This window comes from Mya arenaria, chromosome 11 (assembly GCF_026914265.1).
Source record: "Mya arenaria isolate MELC-2E11 chromosome 11, ASM2691426v1".
Taxonomy (NCBI): Eukaryota; Metazoa; Mollusca; class Bivalvia; order Myida; family Myidae; genus Mya; species Mya arenaria.
Genome location: NC_069132.1, coordinates 29,265,533 through 29,288,326, shown reverse-complemented (window position 1 = coordinate 29,288,326; position 22,794 = coordinate 29,265,533). Strand labels below are relative to the sequence as shown.

The window sequence follows — 22,794 nt, the reverse complement described above, 5'->3', positions numbered from 1 at the left end:
CTGCCTAAATCTTACTCAAAGGTCCTTATAACCTGAATAATATATACACTCTTAACCATCAAAGTTCATTTTCTGGGTAGTCATACATGGAATCACCATAAACAAATTACTTAGAACCCAAAATAATCAGACAAATTCATTAACATGAAATAATTCTCAAATTTGGGGGGCAAATTATACCCCTGACTCACGTAATCACACCGACATAAAAATTTAGCGCAACATTTTTTCATTCCTTATAATCCTTTTCACCCGAAGATTTCTGCAGAAATAAATATGCCTCCAAAAACATACATTAATTAATAGTACTCTTAATAATGAATTATTACCTAGTGCAGGTGTAAGCAATTTCTTGAGGATGTGTTACCATGGTTACTATGATTATTGTTCAACTTTCACAAATTTTTAAGATTTCCTTGCAGAAAAAAGTGCTAATTATATAATTGTGGTAAATATGCTAAATTCTCTAAAGTTTTGAAAATATTAGTGGTGTATTGGTCTAATAACAACAATTTTATCAAGATTCCTAAGAGTGGTTTTGCTACCTAGCTGATGAAAATCTCTCAAGGTATAAAAACTATTGATGAAGCACCCAACCACTACACCACCCCACCCCTCACCATCCAGCCCTTGTAACCATGGTGTTTGTCTCTGAATGATTGGATGACAAAAGGTTTGATCTTCAGAACATACAAGACTCTGGGTGCTCATATGGACAAGTACATTTTCTAAGGAAGAAACAGGATTTAGCCTTCTAAAAAATTATTTCATATCAGCTGTGTTTCCACCCTCAAGCTGAATTATATTGGCTTTAAAAGCAGACAAATCCAAACATTTATTAGAAAACATTATAACTGTGTTTAGACTTTGCCCATTTTTATTTATAAACAAACATAATCTAATTGCAGCTACTCAAGGATGCTAAAATAATTGTCTAAATACTGGCAATAAAAAAATGGTCTAATTTTAGGCAATAGTTAGATGACCTGAAGTAATATTTTAATGAATAAGAATGGGCAGACACATTGTCAATACAAATTTCTGAGGCAGGTAGTGTGTATCGAATGAGTGGCAGTAGGAGGACCTTTAAACATTCCGTAAAAGATGAAACATAAGTACTTAATAATTGCCTACCGTATTATATCATGCATAGGACGCACTTTTTTACCCCCAATTCTCGTCTTAAAAATTGCCTGCGTCCTTTCTATGCTATTAGAATTTCATCTGTTTTTTTCCAAGTCCATTTCAGGTTGAAAATATCGGACCGGGGAAGAACGCGGTAATAGTAAGTATCTGTACTGCGTCACCGAAGAGAACAACTGACATAGGTAATATCACGCAAGTTAACACACGCAGAAATATATTGAATGTTTACTTTAAAATGATTTATTGAGAAATAAATTGAAAAAAACACGAGTGTTTACTTTTTTTATAAAAGGGACGCTACTCACAAAAACTCGATGTGAGTCAGCACTTTAACTGGATTGAGTTATAACGGCAACGGAAATCGGGAAAGGATGTAAATATCAATTAATCGTTGTTTATGATTTTAATGTTTCGATATTTTACAAAACATTTTGTTGTATGTTACTGTTTTAAAAAATTGATAAATGAATGTGCATAACGCAAAGTAGCATTATTATCACTATCAAATCTTTTCAAATGTGCGGAGGTGTGAAAAAACACCCGCTGTCTGTCATTAGAAAAACATCAATAGAACAAACTATTGTGATGGTAAAACCTTATGGTTGTTTGTTCACACTTTACCCGATGTGCCTTCCGCTGGCAAGGCTAATTACTGACACTTAATTATGCCGACATGCTTTAATCCGCACAGCGACAAGCCTTATCAAAACAATCATCAGTTTTGACAATAACAGTTCTGTTGCGATTGCAACGGTTGCAACGGTTGACTGTCATTCAGAAAGCATGTCGAGACTATTGCAACGGTTGACTGTCAGTCTGGACTATTACGGCATTTGTATAAGTCTTATAATATGTGTAAATGTTCTCAAAATGTCAAGACATATATCATTGTTGTGTACACTAAATTACCAAAATAAGACAATAATTATCGAAATAGACCAGACAGTTACCAAAATATGCCTTATATACAATTTTTTGTTTGTTTTTTACTTCAATATATGTTATAAATACTTGACCAACCTCAATTTTTTGGCTCCGATTTTGACATTTTTCCGCTGCGTCCTATCTTATATATCAAGGGTTTTTACCCGTTTTCTCAACTATTTTTTTGCCTGCGTCCTATCTATGCTAGCGTCCTATACATGATATAATACGGTATTTGCAATTGCATTGGTTTCACAGATTTAGTTGTTGCAGTGTTTAATTCTGTTCTAAAAAAATGACCTTTTTCGCAATATGTAAAGGTTTGTAATATCATTATTTTCCCAAATAATTGTTACAAATTCTTTCTCTACACATAAACTTTTTTTAAATACCAAAATATTTAGGGGTCAGCAGGCGTCCAGAATCACATACGTTAGTATGGCATTTCTTCAACAATGTTGAAACCGTGTGTTCGATGTTTCAACAAGTGCAATACACAGCTGCATTAAATTAAGCCTAATTTAATAACAAAACTATCCACATTTCCAAGATTTCTAGAAATTGGTACAAATTAGATTGCATCCCATGATCTTTTTTATTACCTACTCAAGGTTTTAATAATGAGACTGTCAACCTGATGTGTATGCATTATGATGTTGTTAATCTAAAACTTAATCAAATGTAGGTGAAATTAACTTAACTAATGTTATTTTCTTTTATTACTAGGGCAGGTCAAAATTTTCTCCATAAATTTTAACATACAAATCTTTTGTGAAATTCTGTAAATTCCATCTAACTTAATATTTTGTTGCAAAAGAAATAAAATATATATTTTGATTAAAACACAGCAGGGAAAAATATAAAAAGTAATATTTTCCCACAGGATGACATAAAATATGTTATGGAAAAATATACTAAAATTGTACATGTTGGCTTTGATTGTGTTTTCTAGTAGTTAGGAACTCATTGCAAAAATGAGCTGTTAAATATATGCAACAATATTACAGCAGACTTTGGAATAATCATCATTATCATCATCATCATCATCATCATCATCATCATCATCATCATTATCGTCATCATCATCATCATCATCATCATCATCATCATCATCATCATCATCATCATCATCATCATCATCATCATCATCATCATCCTCATCACATCACATCACATCATATAAACATTGTACTCATCATCATTATCATCATTATCATTGCCTTTGAAAACAAACAGTCAAACACATTGATAATTGTAATATTGATGATGATGATATCGAAATGCCAATTTTCACCATCATTGATATCACCATTATCATGCATTATCAAAATTAACACTTCTTAGAACTTTGACTAGCACCCTAGATATCACCATTATGACTTAAATTATTATCTCAAATCCGACCTTTCACCCCCTATCCAAAGCCCTTTTTCCCTACCTTGCCCATTCCAGAAGACTGTCCTCGTGACGAGTTCCGCAGTAAACATGGTGGACATGGTGGTGCGGACAGACGGATGATCTCAGAGAATTTTGTTGGGAACGTCGGCAACTCTGGCTCTGGTTGGTGGTGTCGCTTCTTCTTCTTATGGCTTAGCTTCTGAGCAGCCCTGTTGACAAAATAAATAGTATAATTAAAAATGCAATTCTTCATGAAATAAAATACCTAATATACATCTAAATTCTATGTTATGTCTTTCCACAATTTTTATAATAATAAAAAAAATATATCGCCTCTCGCCATCTCCATGAGACACTGAAAAGTGGCTGGAGCACAATTGAAGCTGAATGGCATTTTTGAAACAAAACCTAGCCATTAAAGATAATCATACTTTTTATTTCTACATATTTTGAGCTGTTCTATTATGTCTGTCTATTAACTGCTTTACACATTCTTCGGGCAATAAAAATGCACTGAGCAAGTCATAATAAACAATATAAGACTTGAAGTCTGAATAACAAAAATAAAACAAAACTTATTCATTCTCGCGCAATTTTTTCTGAAGACCGACCAACCTTAGTGCATTTAAAACTAAATTTGAAAGTAAAACATCTATGCACCAGAACTTACTTTACAAACAACAAAACTTTTAGTATATCCATGATCAATCTTCAAAATATGTTCTTGAAACACAGAAATACATTCCCTGCAAGACCAACTCGGCATTTACCAATTACTCAATTACACCTTCATCAAACCATTCAACTGTTTTGTTTACTTTCACAATATCTGGCAAATCAAATCAAAGGACTAGGGGTCTGCAATAACAGGCCCCAGATCTTTATGAGGGTGCATCTCTTAGTTTTGGACAGTTATTTTGATTACTGTAATTAATTTACGACCACACCATACACATGTCTGCTGCACAATGTCAGCATGTATTCTGGAAGTTTCAAAGACCATGGACCATTTCAAGCATCAGGTAATTTAGGCCAAAGAAAAACTATCTTTAGATTTTGATCCCCATCCTGCCCTGTCTGAAACCTGCAGCCTAACAGTTTCTTTATTTGATAAAAGTGTGGCCTTTATTTGAGTGTGAAAAATATGGCATATGTTTGACACAATTGCCATGAAGCCTAGTCTAGCTGCCCATTCTTTTTCATATCTAAATAAGAATCTAAACATTATTTTCTCTGTCCTGAAAGTTGTAAACTGCATTACTGCATGTAAGGTTTTCAGGAGCCTTTAATTATTTACGGCCATTTATTGTGTACTTGCACTTTTTTTGTGGTTTCACAAGGCATTATGGTTCATGGTCTTGACAGAGATGTTCCCTTGTCGGATATCTTAAAGAGACATTAAATAAGTTGTTTCTGGGAACAGAGAGTTTTTTGTCACAAGTACAACATGCAAACAACAAACTAGTATGAAAAAGTTAACTCAGTTTATTGAGACGCTTTTTTGATTGTTATGATATGTGCACCACTGTAAATGACCCATTGCAGATTCTTTTGATGGCTCATTTTGAACCAAGTTACCCCACCCACCTCCAAATCACAGGTGTGGCAAACCACCATTAACTCATCCAAACTGACCAGTAGTCATTTTATCTCTCACCACCTTGTTTATACAGGGCATCCCTAATTACCACCACTGGGCCCTTTTCAATGACCCCTAGGCCCCTGGGGGACTGACCACCAGCTTGTGGGAGAACCCATTAAAAAAAATCCGGGAGCAGTAATTGTGGATTTACTGCTAGCCATAAAATCAAGAATGGAGCACACAGATGTTGAAACAATTATTTACTAGTAAGTGTTCCTCTGATCTAAGAGCACCCCACTATGCCCCCAATTACTGACCCTTAGTTCTTCTAGCCACTGTGGTCATGAAATAAGGATTTGGGTTTGGTGTTTAATCTTGTAGAAAATTGCTACAGCCAGCATCAGTTTTGTGAAAGTGTTAATCAGTGAAAACCTTGAAAAGTCCAAATTTAATTACCAAGTGAGGGCCACACCTGTTATCATTCTAATTTAACTTAAAGATTTAAAAACTGAAATAAATTTCCAAAATGAAATTCATAACGTTTTATTCCTGATTAAAAAACAACACATACCTGGAAATACTTGGTGTTAAGTATAACACACTATAATTCATTTATTTAATATACAATTTTGTATGAAAAACAACAAAATATCATTGCTATGTTCTGCAGGCTAGCACAAAGCCTCAAACAGCAATGTGATATTATCATTGACATTGAAAGATTAAAGTGTGAAACAAGTTTCCTACAACTTTCAGACAGGATATAATAGCCCTCCATCAATTTTGTCAGTTCCTGAATTATCTATATGTCCAATATAAGCCTCTGAAACATTACTGCAAGTCTTTTATGGTCTGTCTAGCCGCGCTTGTAATATCAACCATGTTTGGAAGTGCTTTATAAGATAGATGGTGGCATTTTCCCCTGTTTTTTCAGCAAGCTCAAATGGTTTTCTGCTTATATTGCATAATTTTTTTATGTGAGCACTGAAATTTGTCAAAAATTTAGAAATAATGATGTAATGATACATATTCCTAGAAGAATACAGTTTATGTCTTGATGATGTTATTTTTTCATGATTGAATAATTTATAAGGCATCTTATGAATATAATGAACAGCTGTTTGGCCATTAGTTTGGCAACTTTGAAGAAAATTGCAAAAAGAACTATTTTCATCCATTGCAAGAATTCATAAACTGAAGGTTTTTTTTACAAATTAAAAATAATTGTGTTTCAGCAAGTTTAATAAACATCTAAACCCATTAACGTTACAGAAATAAAAAAAAATCTTAAAGAAACAGAAATAACAAAAAATATTCACAAACCTAGTTTGGCATTAATATATACTGTCTAAAACAATGTAGGCGAAATTTGCTGACAAAATTTCATTACATTGAGCAAATTTTTGATAAATGTCGAAATTACTTTTATTATGTTATTACGTCATGTAATATCGTTTGTTATAGAATGATTTACGCCCAACAAGATCAAACCGAGTTTGGCTTATTTTTCATTATATCAACATCCACTGAGAATTTCATACATCTAAAAAGTCTAGACGAAGCATAAAGTTTGAGCTAGTCACGGGAAACGGGTATAATAAACTTAATTTTGTGATTTTGATCACGGTTATTTCTAGAATTACTGCAAATTGATAACATGTTTTTTGTCTAGAAATATTAGCCATATCAAAAAAATTCAGTTCCCTGAAATCCCTGACCTTTGAGTGCCGACACAATATAAATTCAATAAACAATATATTTCACTGACAAAGCAAAGAAAATGGATTTCGGGCAATTTCTTACAAAATGCAACCTAACGTTAAAATAAAATACATGCAAACTGTTCTCTAACATACACATAAGACAAACTTAGAAATACCATACCTATTTAGACTCATTCTTGCTTTATATAAATTCACTCACAAAATCCAGTCACAAAATACTGTATACACTTAATTAAACTCCTCAATGAACAAACTGTCATCATATTTTCACTTCTTGAAAATCTTCATCCCTCGGAAAACACTGCCGAAATCTCACGAAAACAAAAACCCCTGGTTTCGCTAGCCATGTTTGTTGTTGTAGTAACGTGATCCCCAAATTCAGACTCCCTTTTGACAGAATCGTCTCATAAATTGTTTACCGGTGTCGAAAGAGGCAGATTAAACCCAAATTATCTGCTGTCTGCAAAAACATCTAGTTGCTTGTTCAGAGTCAGATCGTAGGTCAGATGCTTTCATCTCCTATACATTTTCACATTTATTAGCATCAAGACATGTATACATATGTTTTTCACATTTTCTTTTAAATGTTTTTCATTGTTTGTTTGTTTGTATCGTTCACCAGTTCAAGACTATTAGTCTTCCAATGCCCATGGTCTTTTCACCCAGCCTGACCATCATAAAACTGATCTTACTCCTTCACAGCCATATTCATGATAAGCCCACATTTTCTACCTTAATTCCTATGGGCTTCGGTTTATTGCCCGAAACATTGACTGGTTTACTCATTTCGCCCCACCCACTAATACACACAGGCACCGAAACATTACATAGTTCAAATTAAACCAGTCTGATTTCCCTAAAAAAATAATCACACTTCAATTAAGCTGTTTACTATGTTAACCAGGAATCACTTTCAAACTATGATGAATTTGTATATGAGGTAGAAAACCAACAATAAACTAATTCGATACAGACTTCTTTAATACCAGATCGGCATTTTCATTCTTCATGTCTGCCAGTCAGATAGTGCGAGTTCCGGGGCACAATTCTCCACTGTCTTGTAGAATATCCAATATCTATCGTACTTGTCAACTTTCCTGGGACAATTTTGTATCAAGAGAGCATCAGAAAACAAAATGTCATAGACAGTAGACAAAATAACTATATAATGTTTTCCAGAAAAGTGCCAAAAGCAAGTCAATTTGAATGACATATCTGAAACACCTCACTTCAACAGCTGACTGTCACTTATACTGGAATTCTATAGAGAAAACAATAGTATACAAGGTTGTATTAGGGAACTTAAACAAGTAAATCCAATCAAATCACAGAAACATAAAGAAACAAAGCAACATATTATTCCATTCAACAAGTTTGACATTAGATCACTAAGAGCACATGCCTGTGCTCAATCCTTCTTCTCAGATGCTAAGGGCTTTAACTCAACAATTACTCTAGCCAGAGTGATGCATGAGCCTTGCAAAAGTTTCATGTTTTTATTTAGTGATGAATTAACAAGTAACAATAAAGCTTTCGCACGACTCATTGATAACAGTACCAAGATTTTCATTGAAAAGCAAGATGAGCCAAAAAAGCACAATAGTATGCCAAAACATAATGTAAGGGCGATAACTCATACAAAAAAAACATTTATTAAGCTGAACATAGATATAGGACATGAATGTATTATATTATGTATCCATTCTATTACAATAAATCATACATATGTGCTAATTAATGGGTTGAAAAAAGCAGGTACGTATATGAATAAACCTGCGGAAAGAAAAACATCCAACAGAATTACTCATTATATGTACAATGATGGTGCAGGTACACATGTTTTCATGTTTTCTGAACACAGGTGCATTGATTCTGTTCAACGTTTCTCGTCTGCAAAATATTCCCGATTCCATGAGCACAATTAAGCCACATTGTTGTATGTTTTTGTTGAGCTGATTGTTAAAGTCTGCGCCTATTAACAGACCCCTTCTGGGAAGTCATGTCATTCTGTATTATCTGGCAACCTTGTTGAAAATTAATGGTGAATGCAATGTTAACATCATTAAAGTATGACATTTTTTGCATCACATTTATTTAAAATGAAGAATTGTTAATGGTTAACAGCATAACAAACTCAGTAAGAATATTTGGAAAGGGGCGGACAAGTTCGCAATGAATAATCTTTTATTACAAAACATATGTTTCATATGAATAAACTAGTGAAAACGATATTAAAATTAAGTATTTAAAATTGGCCTACTATTAATGAAATAGTATTTAAATAGGCCGACTAGCATTTTAAAGATTTAAGAAATTAAAGTCATAAGAAAGAAAACTGAAATTGACAAACTTAGTTATGGAGGGTTGTCCTCAGGGTGTTTCCTTTGCACCATAAGCATCGCATCGGTCAAGATTCCAGATCTGTGTCACTTTTAGTGTCATAAAATTCCATTAGTTCTTTAGTGACCTTGACTATTTCTCATTTTTTAGACATAAAATCAACTTACTCAAACATAATGATAATGTGATAAATTAAAAAGAATAAATAATAATGACAAAACTAAAAGAATATGTATTAATTATCTCTCATTAATACTAAGAAGATTCAGTAGAAATTCGCCTGATCATTAAATACGAATTTCATCTAACAGATCTAACAGAATGATGTATGAGTTTGGTTCATGTCGGTTCCCTTCATCATGTCCTATATGTTTAATAAGCTGGAAGTATATTTACTGAGTCAACCATAAAAAACAGTTGGTGCTATATAAAAAATGCTAGCCATACCACTTTGTTTCAAAACTACGACCAGAAGTGATAGCTAATGCACACACAACGCCAGTTCTTGAAATTATATAGGAGTACTACAGACCAGTGTCTAATTTCAATAACGCAGGTAATGCATGACATAACTTTATTCTACCATGCTGTCATGGACAACATTCATTAGAATACAACCTACATTTTAAGCCAATGACATTGCAGATAGGCAACCATTAAGCACAAGACTTAATTATTCAGAATTTCACCTTTCGCGGGTGTTTAAATGTCCACCTTAACTGCCATTCATCTAATAGATTTTGCGATGTCAATGTATCAGCCAATGAGGTTTTCAAAGTCAGTTAGATGACCTGAAGTAAATTTTTAATGAATAATAAGGGCTCATTGGCAACTCTTACTCCGTCCATTATTATTCATTAAGAATTAACTTCATGTCATCTAACTATTACATAGTTCGCTTTAGTTATTAAACCATTAAGCTACACCTACATGCTACTGTTCCATTTTAAGTGTGAAAACATAGCAAGCACTCTCAAACATTGTAGATTTTAATAGCCACTGTTTTGTTTTAATCCAGGTTTTTATTATAAAGGCAGACAACTCAAAGATCATAAAGGGGGCCACTCATAAAATCATAAAGGGGGACAACTCAAAGATTATAAAAGGGAGAAAACTAGTAATTTCATTCAAATTAATTTGTGTTTTAATAACAGCTGCTGATATATGTTGACGAAGTAAGTCATTTTAATTTTTCTGCTTTGTGTACTTAGCACAAAATACTCTGTTTTATTGAAAGAAATGGAATTGTAAAACAGCAACATTGAAGTTACAGATCCCATCCCAAATATTGCAACGTAGGAAAAAAACAAACTGAATTTCATCACGAAGCACGACTTTTTATGAGCCCTAAAAATGAATAACATCGATGTTTATTACGTTAGGCCAATGTCAGAAAGGCCATTAGGTACTGCACGTAAAACAGCAGACAATACTCATTATTTCATTATTTCCAAACCATTTTGTTGCTCGCAATATTTTGCTGATTATGAGAATTGCAAAAAGCTATAAATTATGGGGGAACTTTACAGTATTCTGCACCCATGGGAAAAAAATGAATGAAATTGCAATATCCCAGTAGAACTAGTTTGCTATACAATTGTGTCCCTCTCTCATAGAACTCACAGATGAAAGTGTTGACAGAAACAGACTCATGAAACCAAGCTTAATTATGATTCTTTTTCCAGTGGAAAGCATTCTTCTAACATTATTTAATTGATTTTTTTTTAACCAAACCGAAATAAAATTTATATTTATTTCAGTCATCAAATCAAATTAAGTATCAAATGTATTTCTGTGAATGCATGTTTTATTCATTTCTCGCTTTTAAATTGCACATGATTTTCATGGTTGTTCGAATGCCTTCTGTGTGTAATATGTTCCGCACAATTTGAAACAAACCATGTATTTAATGCAGCTTAGAAGTGCAGCAGAGCCTTATTAATAACAGCTGTGTACGCTTTTAAATCATCATTAAAATAAACAAAATGAAAACCTCGTTAAATATTTGGAACCCTTCGATGCACCAGAGAAGTCACAAAATGACAATGAGGCTGGAATTTATGTGGACAGTTTTCTGGAAAAACACTTTAACAGGTTCATTTTGGGATAAATAATAAATTTGACAGTTCTTTATGACCAAAATTGTTTTTACATATTACCCAGGTTTTCACTGATAATGATTTAGCTCCCTTTCTTCAGCATTACTGCCCAAACAAATTATACTTACCCTGAATGCATGTGTAGGGCATTTTATAAATTAAAAAAGAACACAGACAATCATAATAATGCTTTTGTGAATAAACCAGATCTTTCATATTATTTTTCCCCAGATATTGCGTTGCACGTTTTCGTTGATAAATCTTTTATAGTTTTCCCTGTGTATTGTACTGCTTTCTCAACAAATGGTGAACAAAAACAGTCAGACTGTTGAGTATTTTGAAATATTTGAGTTTTTTATATAAACATAATGTACTACATTGCACCCAATTTTTTGAAAGCTTTGGCACCTTAGAAACCCAAAGTCGATCATCCCTTTCTCAGCATGATAAACAGCCCTCGTTAGCATGGAAGAGCTGCGCAGAATGCAAGAATTAAATTTACATTTATATAGGATTGAAATAGATAAATCTAGATGGTTCTTGTGCCACGTAAATTGAGTTTCGCCTCTCTTCCGATTTGCTCCGTTGTTTTGCACTTCATCTAAATGTACATGGTAATCTAAGATCGGTCCCTTGTTTGCGGCAATCTCTTCATGAAATTTCTGCCAGTAAATGGATGTAATTACATTTGCTTCATGATTTTTGCGAAGTTTTCTCTGTAAAGGCCATGTTTGTCATAATAGTAAGTGTCTTGCTAAATTCTTGGAATCTTAGATTGAGAAAAGCTTCCAAAGACTGCATGCAACCTTCAACAGGGCTTCAATTTTTGAAAGCAACTGGTTTCCTTTAATGAACTAAATAATCTCCTGCTGTTTACAAAACATTCTTTAACTTAAGTTAATTTAATCTTTGGAAATATGTGTAAATTAATTTTATACAGAGGTTATCAAATTTATATGACGAATATATTATAATGCAGAAACTCATTCAACACTCTCTCACCCATATTTTTTTATGACTTTTTCTTAATTTTTCTTGGGGTTCCAATCTAAATCTGTGAGATTATCAGGATATTTGGGTTAATAATGTCCTGTGGATTTTACAATCAAACAGGTACAGATACAAGTTATCCCCACCTAGGGGGTTAAAAATCTCTGAACTATTAATGCCAAAACTAATTAATGGATAATTCACAGAAATATATTCAATATTTACCTGGCACAAAACCTGTACCAAGATGGCCAGAATGAGTCACTATCTTTTTGTTACAGTTTGTCCAAAAGCAGCATAAAAATGAAATATCGGTCATTATCTAAAAGCTGCAGAAGCACGGTCTAGTGGTAACATGCGGTCAATCCAGAGGTCACAGGTAAGATTCCCCACCGCACCACCAAAAAGGGACATCAAATGGGGGTCCCATGTGACAGTGCTATACACTGGTGACCATTATAGAACCAGGGTAGCTCGAAACAGGGTTACATTCGGTCTGTGCACTTATAATGCTCCAAAAAACACAAAATGACTTAATACCATCTTATTGGTCCAGTACTCGCAGAATGGACCTTGCAGAGTGCGAGTATAAATAATCTTACACACACACACCCTTATTCAAAAGGAAGGCTGCTTTCATGCTTTCATAAAGTAGTTTTGGTTACATAAATGTAGGATAAGCCATGATAGGTCAGCCATGGTCCATTTGATGTATCATGTCATGTTTGAATTTACATGTGACTTTCACCAACCATGAACTCGAAAAACATTGCCTTCATTTATTGGAATACTCTTCCTACAGCTGAAAGACTTCCCAAATTCCCACACAGACCACAGACCCTGTGCCAAAGCCAAATCTCCCTATTGTTAAGCCATTTACAGGACTGGCCAATCCATCACACGCCATTAGAAGACCGTCATCCCAAATGGTAATGGATTTTGTCAAGCCTGTTGTAGCTTATTTATTATTTCTTTTCCATGTATTTATTTACAGAAACCTGATGATCATTTACACGATATGACTAAGAAACAAATTGCCATACATGTATCTAGTATCTTTGAAGTGTTACACTCTTTTTCAAGCAGTAGCAATGCTTTCTATGACAGTTCCAAGTGATATTGTAAATAAATTTCATGGCATTTTTTTCTTGAAAAATTATAACCTGGTGCATTACTGTTTCTCTAGAAGACCCTGTCACATTATAAATCAAATTCTGAAATCTCCCTTTAGGGCAAAATTCTACATAATGACTTCAAAAACATCATCACAATAAAAACTAGCATCCAAATTATTCTGTCATAAAGTGTCCCAACCGCGAGCAGAATTTTAAATTCATGAAATATGGATCTAAGCATGTTTTACAACCTAGAGAGATTTCATTCCTAGGGCTGTGTTCTGATGTTTACTATCGTAATATTACGATTGTCAAAATCATGGTTGCCTTTATGCAAATTCGATTATCTGCTGAAGCAAACCAGAGGCCTGGCAAATTAGTATTGACAGAGGGAATTCAGAAAGATGATCGCTGTGCGAAGAATAACAATTGAAGAGGGCCGTGATGGACAATCAATGGAAATTAAATGAGTACTGCTTACAGACTTGTTGCTTTTTCCCCTTTTTGTTCCCTAACCTTTGAACCCAGTGAGCTTGAAGTATCTTTGACATGCAAATGAGATCTCTGTCTTGTCCCTGTATTCCTGGCGTAGGTCAATATTCTAAGATACCAACTATCGGAATCTTACACTGTCATTACTTATATCAGGAAACCATTGCTTACACATCCATTACAAAACCCAAGTTTAGCATAAATTTGATTTAAATTATGGACAGTTTTTGCATAATTGCACTCTATGTCAAGGCCATTTTTTTCATCACCTGGACATCAGTTATGTCAGTTTTTGCATCACTGCAAACAAAGTCAAGATCCATTTTTGCATTACTTTGATAAATGTCAAGGTCTTTTGCAGATCACATTACTTTGATTAATGTCAAGGTCAATCTCACATTGCCATGATCAGAGTCAAGGTAAATTGTTCAATATCATGATCAATACAATCATAGGTAAAGGCAAATATCTGCAAAGTTATGTTCTTGATGGCTTTCAACAGTTCTTGATTAGTGTTCATAAACATTTGGACAATTGTAGTGTACTTGGATGTAGTTAATGAACTGTGCATGAACTACTGAAATGAAATAGTAGAACTACAATACAGCAGCAGAAATCTAAGGAAGATATGTTTTCAAACCTGACTCCTGAACACAATAAAACATTTTACCATCTAAGGGACCATTAGATCACTACCACACTTTAGATGTAATTAAAATGTCAGGAGGCTGCATGGATGGCATTACGTAAGTATGGCACACATTTCAGACCCGTCAAAACGGATTACATAATGCTGCAAAATGCATTACTTTCTCCTGAATTACTGCTGTCAAGGATCCTTGTGTTTTTGATTGTCTTATTCATTAGCAACAAGTCACAAAGACGCTTCTATGAATATTTTACTTATGTTCTAAAATATGTTATAATTTATTTGAAAATATGCTTAAAAGCATGCCGCAATTATTCACATACAATTAACAGAACAGAACAGAACATTTTTTTAAACAGTTCACAGTCACTATACAGAATACTGTTAATAAAGACCTCATAAACAGTTCTTTTCACGCCTATCCTTTAATTAGTATTTCTTACACCTTGAGGGGTTCATTCTATTTAACACAACTCATTTCTTGACATTAAACACAGTAATGAGAGAAATAATTCCACAAATTACTGACACATGTTTTCCCCAGTATGTCAGATTACTTTGGAACCAAAGTGCGATAATTTATTGTCAGGTAAGGTCATAAAAAAGACATGGAATGGACCTTAATACTTTGGCACACATTAATGGGCCAGTAGCAGACGATTGGCAATATCCAGAGACCTTAGGCATTTAAACCAGACTACCTTGGTTTAAAGATAAAGGCACAGTTTCAAGTCTTCCCTCTTGTGGATCAGCATCACTCCTACATGAAGACTGATTTGTAACTATCAGATATTTTGGTGGATATGTTTCTGGTATTAATGTTAAACTGTTACCTAGGAGGTTGCTAGTTTGGAGCTTCAACAAGGTCAAATTGTCTTGGTCTTTCAATAGACACCAGTACTGGTTTCCACCCTGGAAACAGACTCAAGAGTGATTCAAATGGATGTCCATCATAACTTAGCTTAAAATAAATAACTATAAACTGCTATCATTTTCACACAATTATAATCTGCATCAATAAGACCTAGTGTTACATCCCTATGTTAGACTGTGCATTCTTTGTTCCCATGTAATAATAACAAGGAGGTGGTGTTTTAAACCTTGCTTTGCGGATAAAATACAATGCTTTTCACCTCTACATATGCTATTTAATTATTGAACTATATAATTATTGAACACTGTCCTCCCTACATGGCACAAAACAGTAACTTCACCCACTGCCCTTGTGATCGAAATTACACACTCTGCTGGGGACTTAGCTAGGGTCACCTGGGTAATATTTCAATCACTAGGGTTGTGGGTACAGTTACTATTCTTTTATTACCTGATATTATCATTATAAAACAGCCCGCTTAGCGTTACATAACAATACCCTAAACATGGCTTCTGGCACAAAGACAAACCATGCCCATAAACTGATCAAACAAAATGAAGCACTTAAGCAAATGGCATGATAGATCATACTCATTCACCAGCAGACTTGGCTACCCTGACCCCCAGGGATTTCTTACAACCCCCATAAATTCCAATACATGTGCAGTAGATGTCAATTTCCCATGTATGGCTGTTTAAAAACAAGACCTAGCTATTTTCCAACAGGAAATTATCAGCCCAAGGGGGTTATTCCAAGTGATGAATGTCTGATAATGTTAGACAGTTTCAAGTCTCGAAAAGTGGCATGAAGTTGAGCAAAAGGTCTTTTATATAATCCTGTGGGTTTTCTTCTCAAATATGGGGGAAGGGAGGGGTAAGAGAAATGTCTGAATGTCTGCTTAATAATCACACTGATTCATTGAAACTAGACAGCCAATTATGCAATCATAATGATTTAAGGGTAAGAGGGGTGTCCTTTTCTCAAATTTAAGGATGTGGTGGGTTTGATATCGAAAAGTAAGTCTTCCTGTATCATAGGACTCCACAGTGATGCTATTATCAGCTTTTAGCTTTCTTCATAATCAATTAAGCTAATTTAAATTAGTATAAAACAATCATAATGATTCAAGGATGATTTAATTAAAATAAATATATAATATTTATTTAATATTAATAATACAACAGTGTTTGTTTTCTTTGATTTATAATACACAAGTAGTATTTCACTGACAACTCTATCAAGGAAAATTAAATCAATATTTCACAAAACTACATTACAATCAGTGCTACTAGAGTTGTTTCCCTTAGTTAACAAAATCTTAAAAAATGAAGTACAAAGCTTAGTGACATTTATATGAAATTGAAGTAAATAAATGTATATTTTTACTTTAAAAATCCTTCACAGATAACAACTGTGAATAAAAGGGTTGCTTCAGGGATAATATGTGTTGTTTTACAACAATTTAAAGTATAAACTGACATCTGACAAAAATTAATTCCATTATAAACATTGACAGACGTCATCATAAATTTTCATAAATTTCATTATTTAGTCACCTATTGAACTTTATCAGATATGGTATAATTTTCAAACATTTCAATAGTTTCTCGTCTTATACTACTATGTTTTAGCAACTCATATTTGGTTGTTGTTTATCAGTATATAAAAAGACCACAATTGAACCTCATCAGTTCCTTCTTAAAGTCTGTTACAAGTACAACAATTTTTTTTGAAAATAACAAAATTGACTGTCAAATACATCTGCTACATTATAAATCATCACCACTACCCTCCAAAGATTCTTATTGAAAAAAATGAAACTTTAAACCAAGGTTTACAATTTTATCATAGAACATTAATGCAAGGTGTTTGTATGATTACGAGCAACCTTTGAACTTTTGTCAACTTTTGATGACTTTTGATGCTAAGCTCTATTATTCCTCCAAAACTATAAAACTGTCACACCACTATAAGACAGATAATATCAACACCAGGTTGCCCTGTATAATGTTTTTTTATTAAATTAATGTCGCTGTTTTTATATGATTATGCTAATCAGACAGGTACGAAAAATTTGAATGCGTCCATCTAAACCTAGAATAGTCATAATCATGCTATTAGTCAAATTACATAAATCTCCTTAGTTCTATAGGTCATAAATAATACAAGAGTGCTGTGGAGCGGATGCCAGTGCTCTTTTTGTGTTGTTATTTCAGTAACAAAGGGGGGTATAACTCAACAATTATTAAAGTTTTTGCAGGATGCCACCGCAGACCACGCCACTACCAAAAATAACACCACCCCTAAGATAATTCTTGGCGTGAAAAATTTTAACAGTTGGTGCACTAAAATAGGGCTCCAAATAGAAAAAAACTAAAATAAAATCAATTTCTAAAAAATTGCTTTTTCAAATCCAAAATTAATTAGCCCAATTTTTTTAACTTACCTTTGTTTCAACATTTTTCATTTCCAGCTCAAATTCGTTTGTCACTATATCCTGTTTGTCCACAAAATATGTCAAATATAAAAAAAAGGTACTGTATAACAAAACTTCAAAGAATTCTTTATGGCATTTTTTTCCAAGAAACTTCTTGTGCACTATTCTACTTCACAAAGCCTCTGAACCATAAAAAATGGATTGATATTTGGCTTCCATAATATATTAGTGAACTTATATTAGTCAGATGAATGTAATAAATCCGTACTGTGCGCATAACAATCATTGAAGCTTAAAGATTATGCATTTAAACATCAAAATAGGAAGCCTGGGCTATCATTAGGAAACCTCTGAACAACTATAAACTGTTCACTTCACTCAACAAGTGCAGATAAGCTCCATTTGATTTTATTCATTCATCAATCGTTGACAATGAAAAACAGCCCTGTAATTCTCAAACAAATCAACAATGATAACGACTGCCAGTCTACAGCCATTGATGTCCAGAAATGAAAAGTATCCCATAATTCATAAATTCAACTGAGCAAATATCATAATTTCATTGTTTTTATGATATCACTAACGTAATCTATAATCCCCTAACCAAATATTGAAGTAGCTTGGATATGGCCAATTCAGAGCAACTAGCATGGGCTAATAAAATTACCAATATTGTACCAGTGTAATTTATTGACACTCTGATAGAAATGGTGCCTGCTGCTTTAAACTCCAGACAAAAATCGTTCCCACCCGGGACGTTGAATCGCCAGCACTGTTGCTCTCTGCACGTGTAAGCGCACAAGATACAAACTGCGCGTGTCACTCGGGGATTTCTAAAACTAGCCCTTAGGTTTGATATTATCAATAACGTGCACATTTTTCTACAAATTGAAATATATTGAGAAGATAATGATCAATTCATAACCTGATAAATTAATGCAGATTTAAATTTATAGCAATGATGGCCTAGAAGGCAAAATGTATGGAACAAATGCATACAATGCAGATTTCATTTCAATTACAGCTTTTTAACATTAAATGCAGTAATGACACAAATTTATGTGACAAATGAAACTTAAGCTGAAAAACATTTTCAGCTTTTAAGTTTGCATTAGAAAAAATAAAGCAATTTATTTTGAAGTGAACATTGTCTGCAGTGCCAGTGGACCCAACTTTAATGTACATTTAAGCCTCACCCCATGAATCACCCAACATATCTCATCACAAATACTCAATTAGCCTGACAGTATCTTCAAATTAAAACAATGAAAACTGTCCTGCTTTCTAATTGGAGTCCATTTCTACGTGAGCCTTCGTGTAATTATCCCATCGACAACCCGTCACTTCCTACAATTATTCCCATTTGATTGGTCAGTTATGACAATGCCCCTGGTAATCAAAACCATTCATCAGGTTCGGATTTTATCGAACACTCTGAAACACTTTTCCAACGATCACTCCGCAAAAATGTCATCCTGCACATTGTCCAAGTGTCACTTTGAAATTGAAATCACATGTACCGCTGGGGTCTTTCACTGTACATAAATGGCAATTAATGCTTTCACGAAGGACTAGGTCAATTGGCCATTTTATCGAAGGCGGAGAAAGTTACTGTTTTCTCCCTGAAGAAAACAAACATCAGCAGAAATGTATAATTACCTCATTCCAGTGGTCAATCAGTCCCAGAGGGCTTTATTACAAATTGAATTGTGGGAAATATAAAACTCTCTAAGACTGGGGTAATTCAACATGTCAAAACCCAGATTCCTTGTCCACTCCAGAATAAGAGACTTGTCACGTTTTGGTGAATTTTCCGACATTTTCGATGACTTTGTCTGAAACATTCATTAATTAAGCCAGAAACAAGTTGTCCCAGAATTCCCTTTTGGAGACTGATTACAAAATTCCATGTCACCATATTTCCGTGGCAACGCTAGCTAGCCAAGGAAGTTAAACTATGACCTCTAATTTGTCACGAACACAAAAACGTCCAAAATATATTGGCCAATTTATGTTGCTATGACTCATGCCTTATTCTCCCCCTTTCAGGCAAGTACCACTTGTGGACCGAAAGCCATTCCAAATCTTTGTTATACATTTTACTTCAATATTTCTTTTAAGTTCTGAACTTTAATATAAATTTTGAATATCAATTTTGAATAAAGGTGTTTGATTATAAATTTTAATCTTCCTTTCATCAAAAACAATCAGATGCTGCAGTCAATTAAGAAATTAGTTAAGCGTTACAATACCCTTGCAGAAAATTATCAACTTAAAAAGACATTAGCCAGTTAAAAGCATCGCACCTTGACAAACTATTTTTTTCAACTAACTGAAAACTCATTGGCTGTTCAGGAAGTCTGAGATATTCTTCATGGTTATAAGCAATAAAATATCAGATTCCCTGATTGCCTTGTATGGAAATGCTATCTTTTATTGCAGCGATCGAAGTGAATGCCCTTGTAAAAACCCTTGTCCAATCTTCATTCATTTAACCCTTAGCACCTTAAAGCCATAATTCTCTGATATTTCCACAATCTCAAGGATTAATGCAGTGTGATTCAGACATGCATAGACGGAGATACCACTAGAACAGGACACTTGCAAACGCCATAAACTGTGCATAATAACTCTGATTGTCATAAATTACAGGGGTATAATACCCTTTTCTGACAATACATATCCCTACTTCCCCTGATTTTTCTTCGATAATTAGAGTCCCCTGGTTCTCTTACTTGCATTTGTCAAGATACTGGTAACTGTCAACGATATTGTGATCATGGAAATTGGCATCATAAACATTACTCTGAATTTTCTTGGTCATTTCCGAGTAAAAATTAATAGCTTAAATAACTGTCTCTGACCAGCATAGACACAGTGCGTCACTCAGGGAGCAGAGATGGTGATGATAACAATTACTGACCACAATGGTGCAGGGCCTGAGTCAGAGTTTTGGACTTTGGGACAGTATTTACAATTCTGAAACTGCAATAATTATTACACCTATGATTATGAAACATTAAACCATTATAATTATTGTATTGGCACACTTTTAAGAAGGGCAGGGCGACTCATTAAATTTCGCTTGATTCTAATTTTTGCAATGGTAACATGTGTTCTTTTGAAAATAAGTGTCGAAGTAAAATATTTAATTTCAATCATTCTTCCAGATAATGATCGCTAAACAAGACATCATTGTGTCAATTTTTTATTTACGCTTTCAAATTACTTTTAAGAGAAGTATGAAATATAGTCTGTTTAAATATTGAAAGGGATACTATTACAAACTTCTATAAGGAAAATTAACAATGATTCTTTTATTAATTACATTTGATCAAAGGATCTGTTGACAGGTATATTTATCAAGCATGAATAATCTATTGACCGTACACATAAGACTTGATATTCTGTAATTCGTAAATTATTAATAAACATAATTGCCATGAAGGCTTTCATTTCTAATGAGACCTACTATTACGCTGTAGGGTATAAAAGAATACCAATATTTGACGTCCAATTAAAATGCTCATAACTAGAAGACCAAACAATGCCACCTAGGCAGACCCTTTCTTTCTTTAGAAAATGCGAAAAAAACTGCCAGTCAAAAATGACAGATAAACAATAACGTTAGTTCAGAACGAAACATTTTCAAGAGCCCAGGATTAGTTCTAGAGTAGCAACGATCGAAACAATCATTTCACCCTCAACACATTTATTGCAACAGCAAACATCACACAAAACAAAAAAAACTCTGCCTCTATTACCAATCATGGATTATATCCATTTTAATACAACACTAAATAGAGGAATCATGGATTTTTTTTCTGAGAACTGTTCCACCTGTAACATGATATTGACTCATCATGTTTTTATTGACAGGCATGTTCGTAGTAAATAATTCTGGGCAATTTCCGTGAATCATTTTATAAACAGACTCCCTATGATAACAGAAAGCTAGATGCCCCGCAGTTTTATTATGCCTTTATTTGTGAAGGAGGAACTCAAATATGGGACCAAGACAGAAGCTTAAAGACTGCATGCGGAGATCAATCAGCGTAAAGTTAATGCCATAAGGTAGCAAGCGACACTTGATTATATAAGGTTTTGGTAACTTCTTGTATTAACCCTGCCAATGCTTGTCTGTTGCTCCATTCATCAAGGGACATAACTGTGCAAACATTTTAACCAGAGTGATGAAGTCTTTAATATGATGTATTTTACCAAGATTTATGATTATGGCCATTGAACAACCTCCCCATTCAACAATACACAAGAACAATGATGCGTAAGTTTCGTCCGCATTTACACTAATAAAAAAATAGGCAAAATCTGTCAAAATCTCATTTTTTCTTTATGTCACAAAGATATGTTGTAAATACTTAAGGAATACAAAAGTGGGATGGAAGCATTTTCGTTCTACAAAAGAGATGACATTTTAATATCGTGTCAGGATTTTCGTCACAAAGACGTGTCTTTCTAGCCAAGTAGATATCCTAATTGGAACAAACATCGACACAACAGCATAGAGGACTCTATTCTTTTTGACACTTAATCGACAACAATGCAAATCAAAATGAGGGAAAACATTATATACACATCCAATAGCCCAACCTTGACACATTGATTAAGAAGTTAAATATTGAAACATTTCAGAAGTAAATTGAAGAAAAACTACCCAAACGAAAGAATAAAATGAAATTTTGAGTTCGACTGAAGAGTGCTTATCTTTTATCAAGGGCTCTCAATATCTTTTCAAATCTGAATTAAAATCTCGAGAATGAAGAGCTGTCATTGAGACTTGCCGAAGTAACATGCAAAGTGTGTCGATTTTCACAAATAAATTGTTTTCAAACATTTTTTGTAACAATGATGCAGGAATCTTAACTATGTTTTTTTTTCAAAACACCAAAGGACTTCATTTATAACTATAAAAAACCTAAACTTTGTACAGTTTAATGCGTCAAAAAAGATTAAACTACAAGTACAAGTAATTTGGGGGCCAACTTTTGAAGCAATAGTTAGTG

At 33.7% G+C, this 22,794-nt stretch overlaps 1 protein-coding gene across 3 annotated transcripts in view; it reads right to left on the bottom strand.

Moving 5' to 3' along the window:
- Positions 1–22,794, bottom strand: part of LOC128209327 (kinesin-like protein KIF26B) — a 150,832-nt gene that overhangs the window by 27,407 nt on the left and 100,631 nt on the right. For all 3 annotated transcript variants that reach the window (XM_052913314.1, XM_052913315.1, XM_052913317.1), the window contains one exon: positions 3,509–3,677. In XM_052913314.1, coding sequence (XP_052769274.1) covers positions 3,509–3,677 — 169 coding nt within the window. The remainder of the gene's footprint in view (positions 1–3,508; positions 3,678–22,794) is intronic.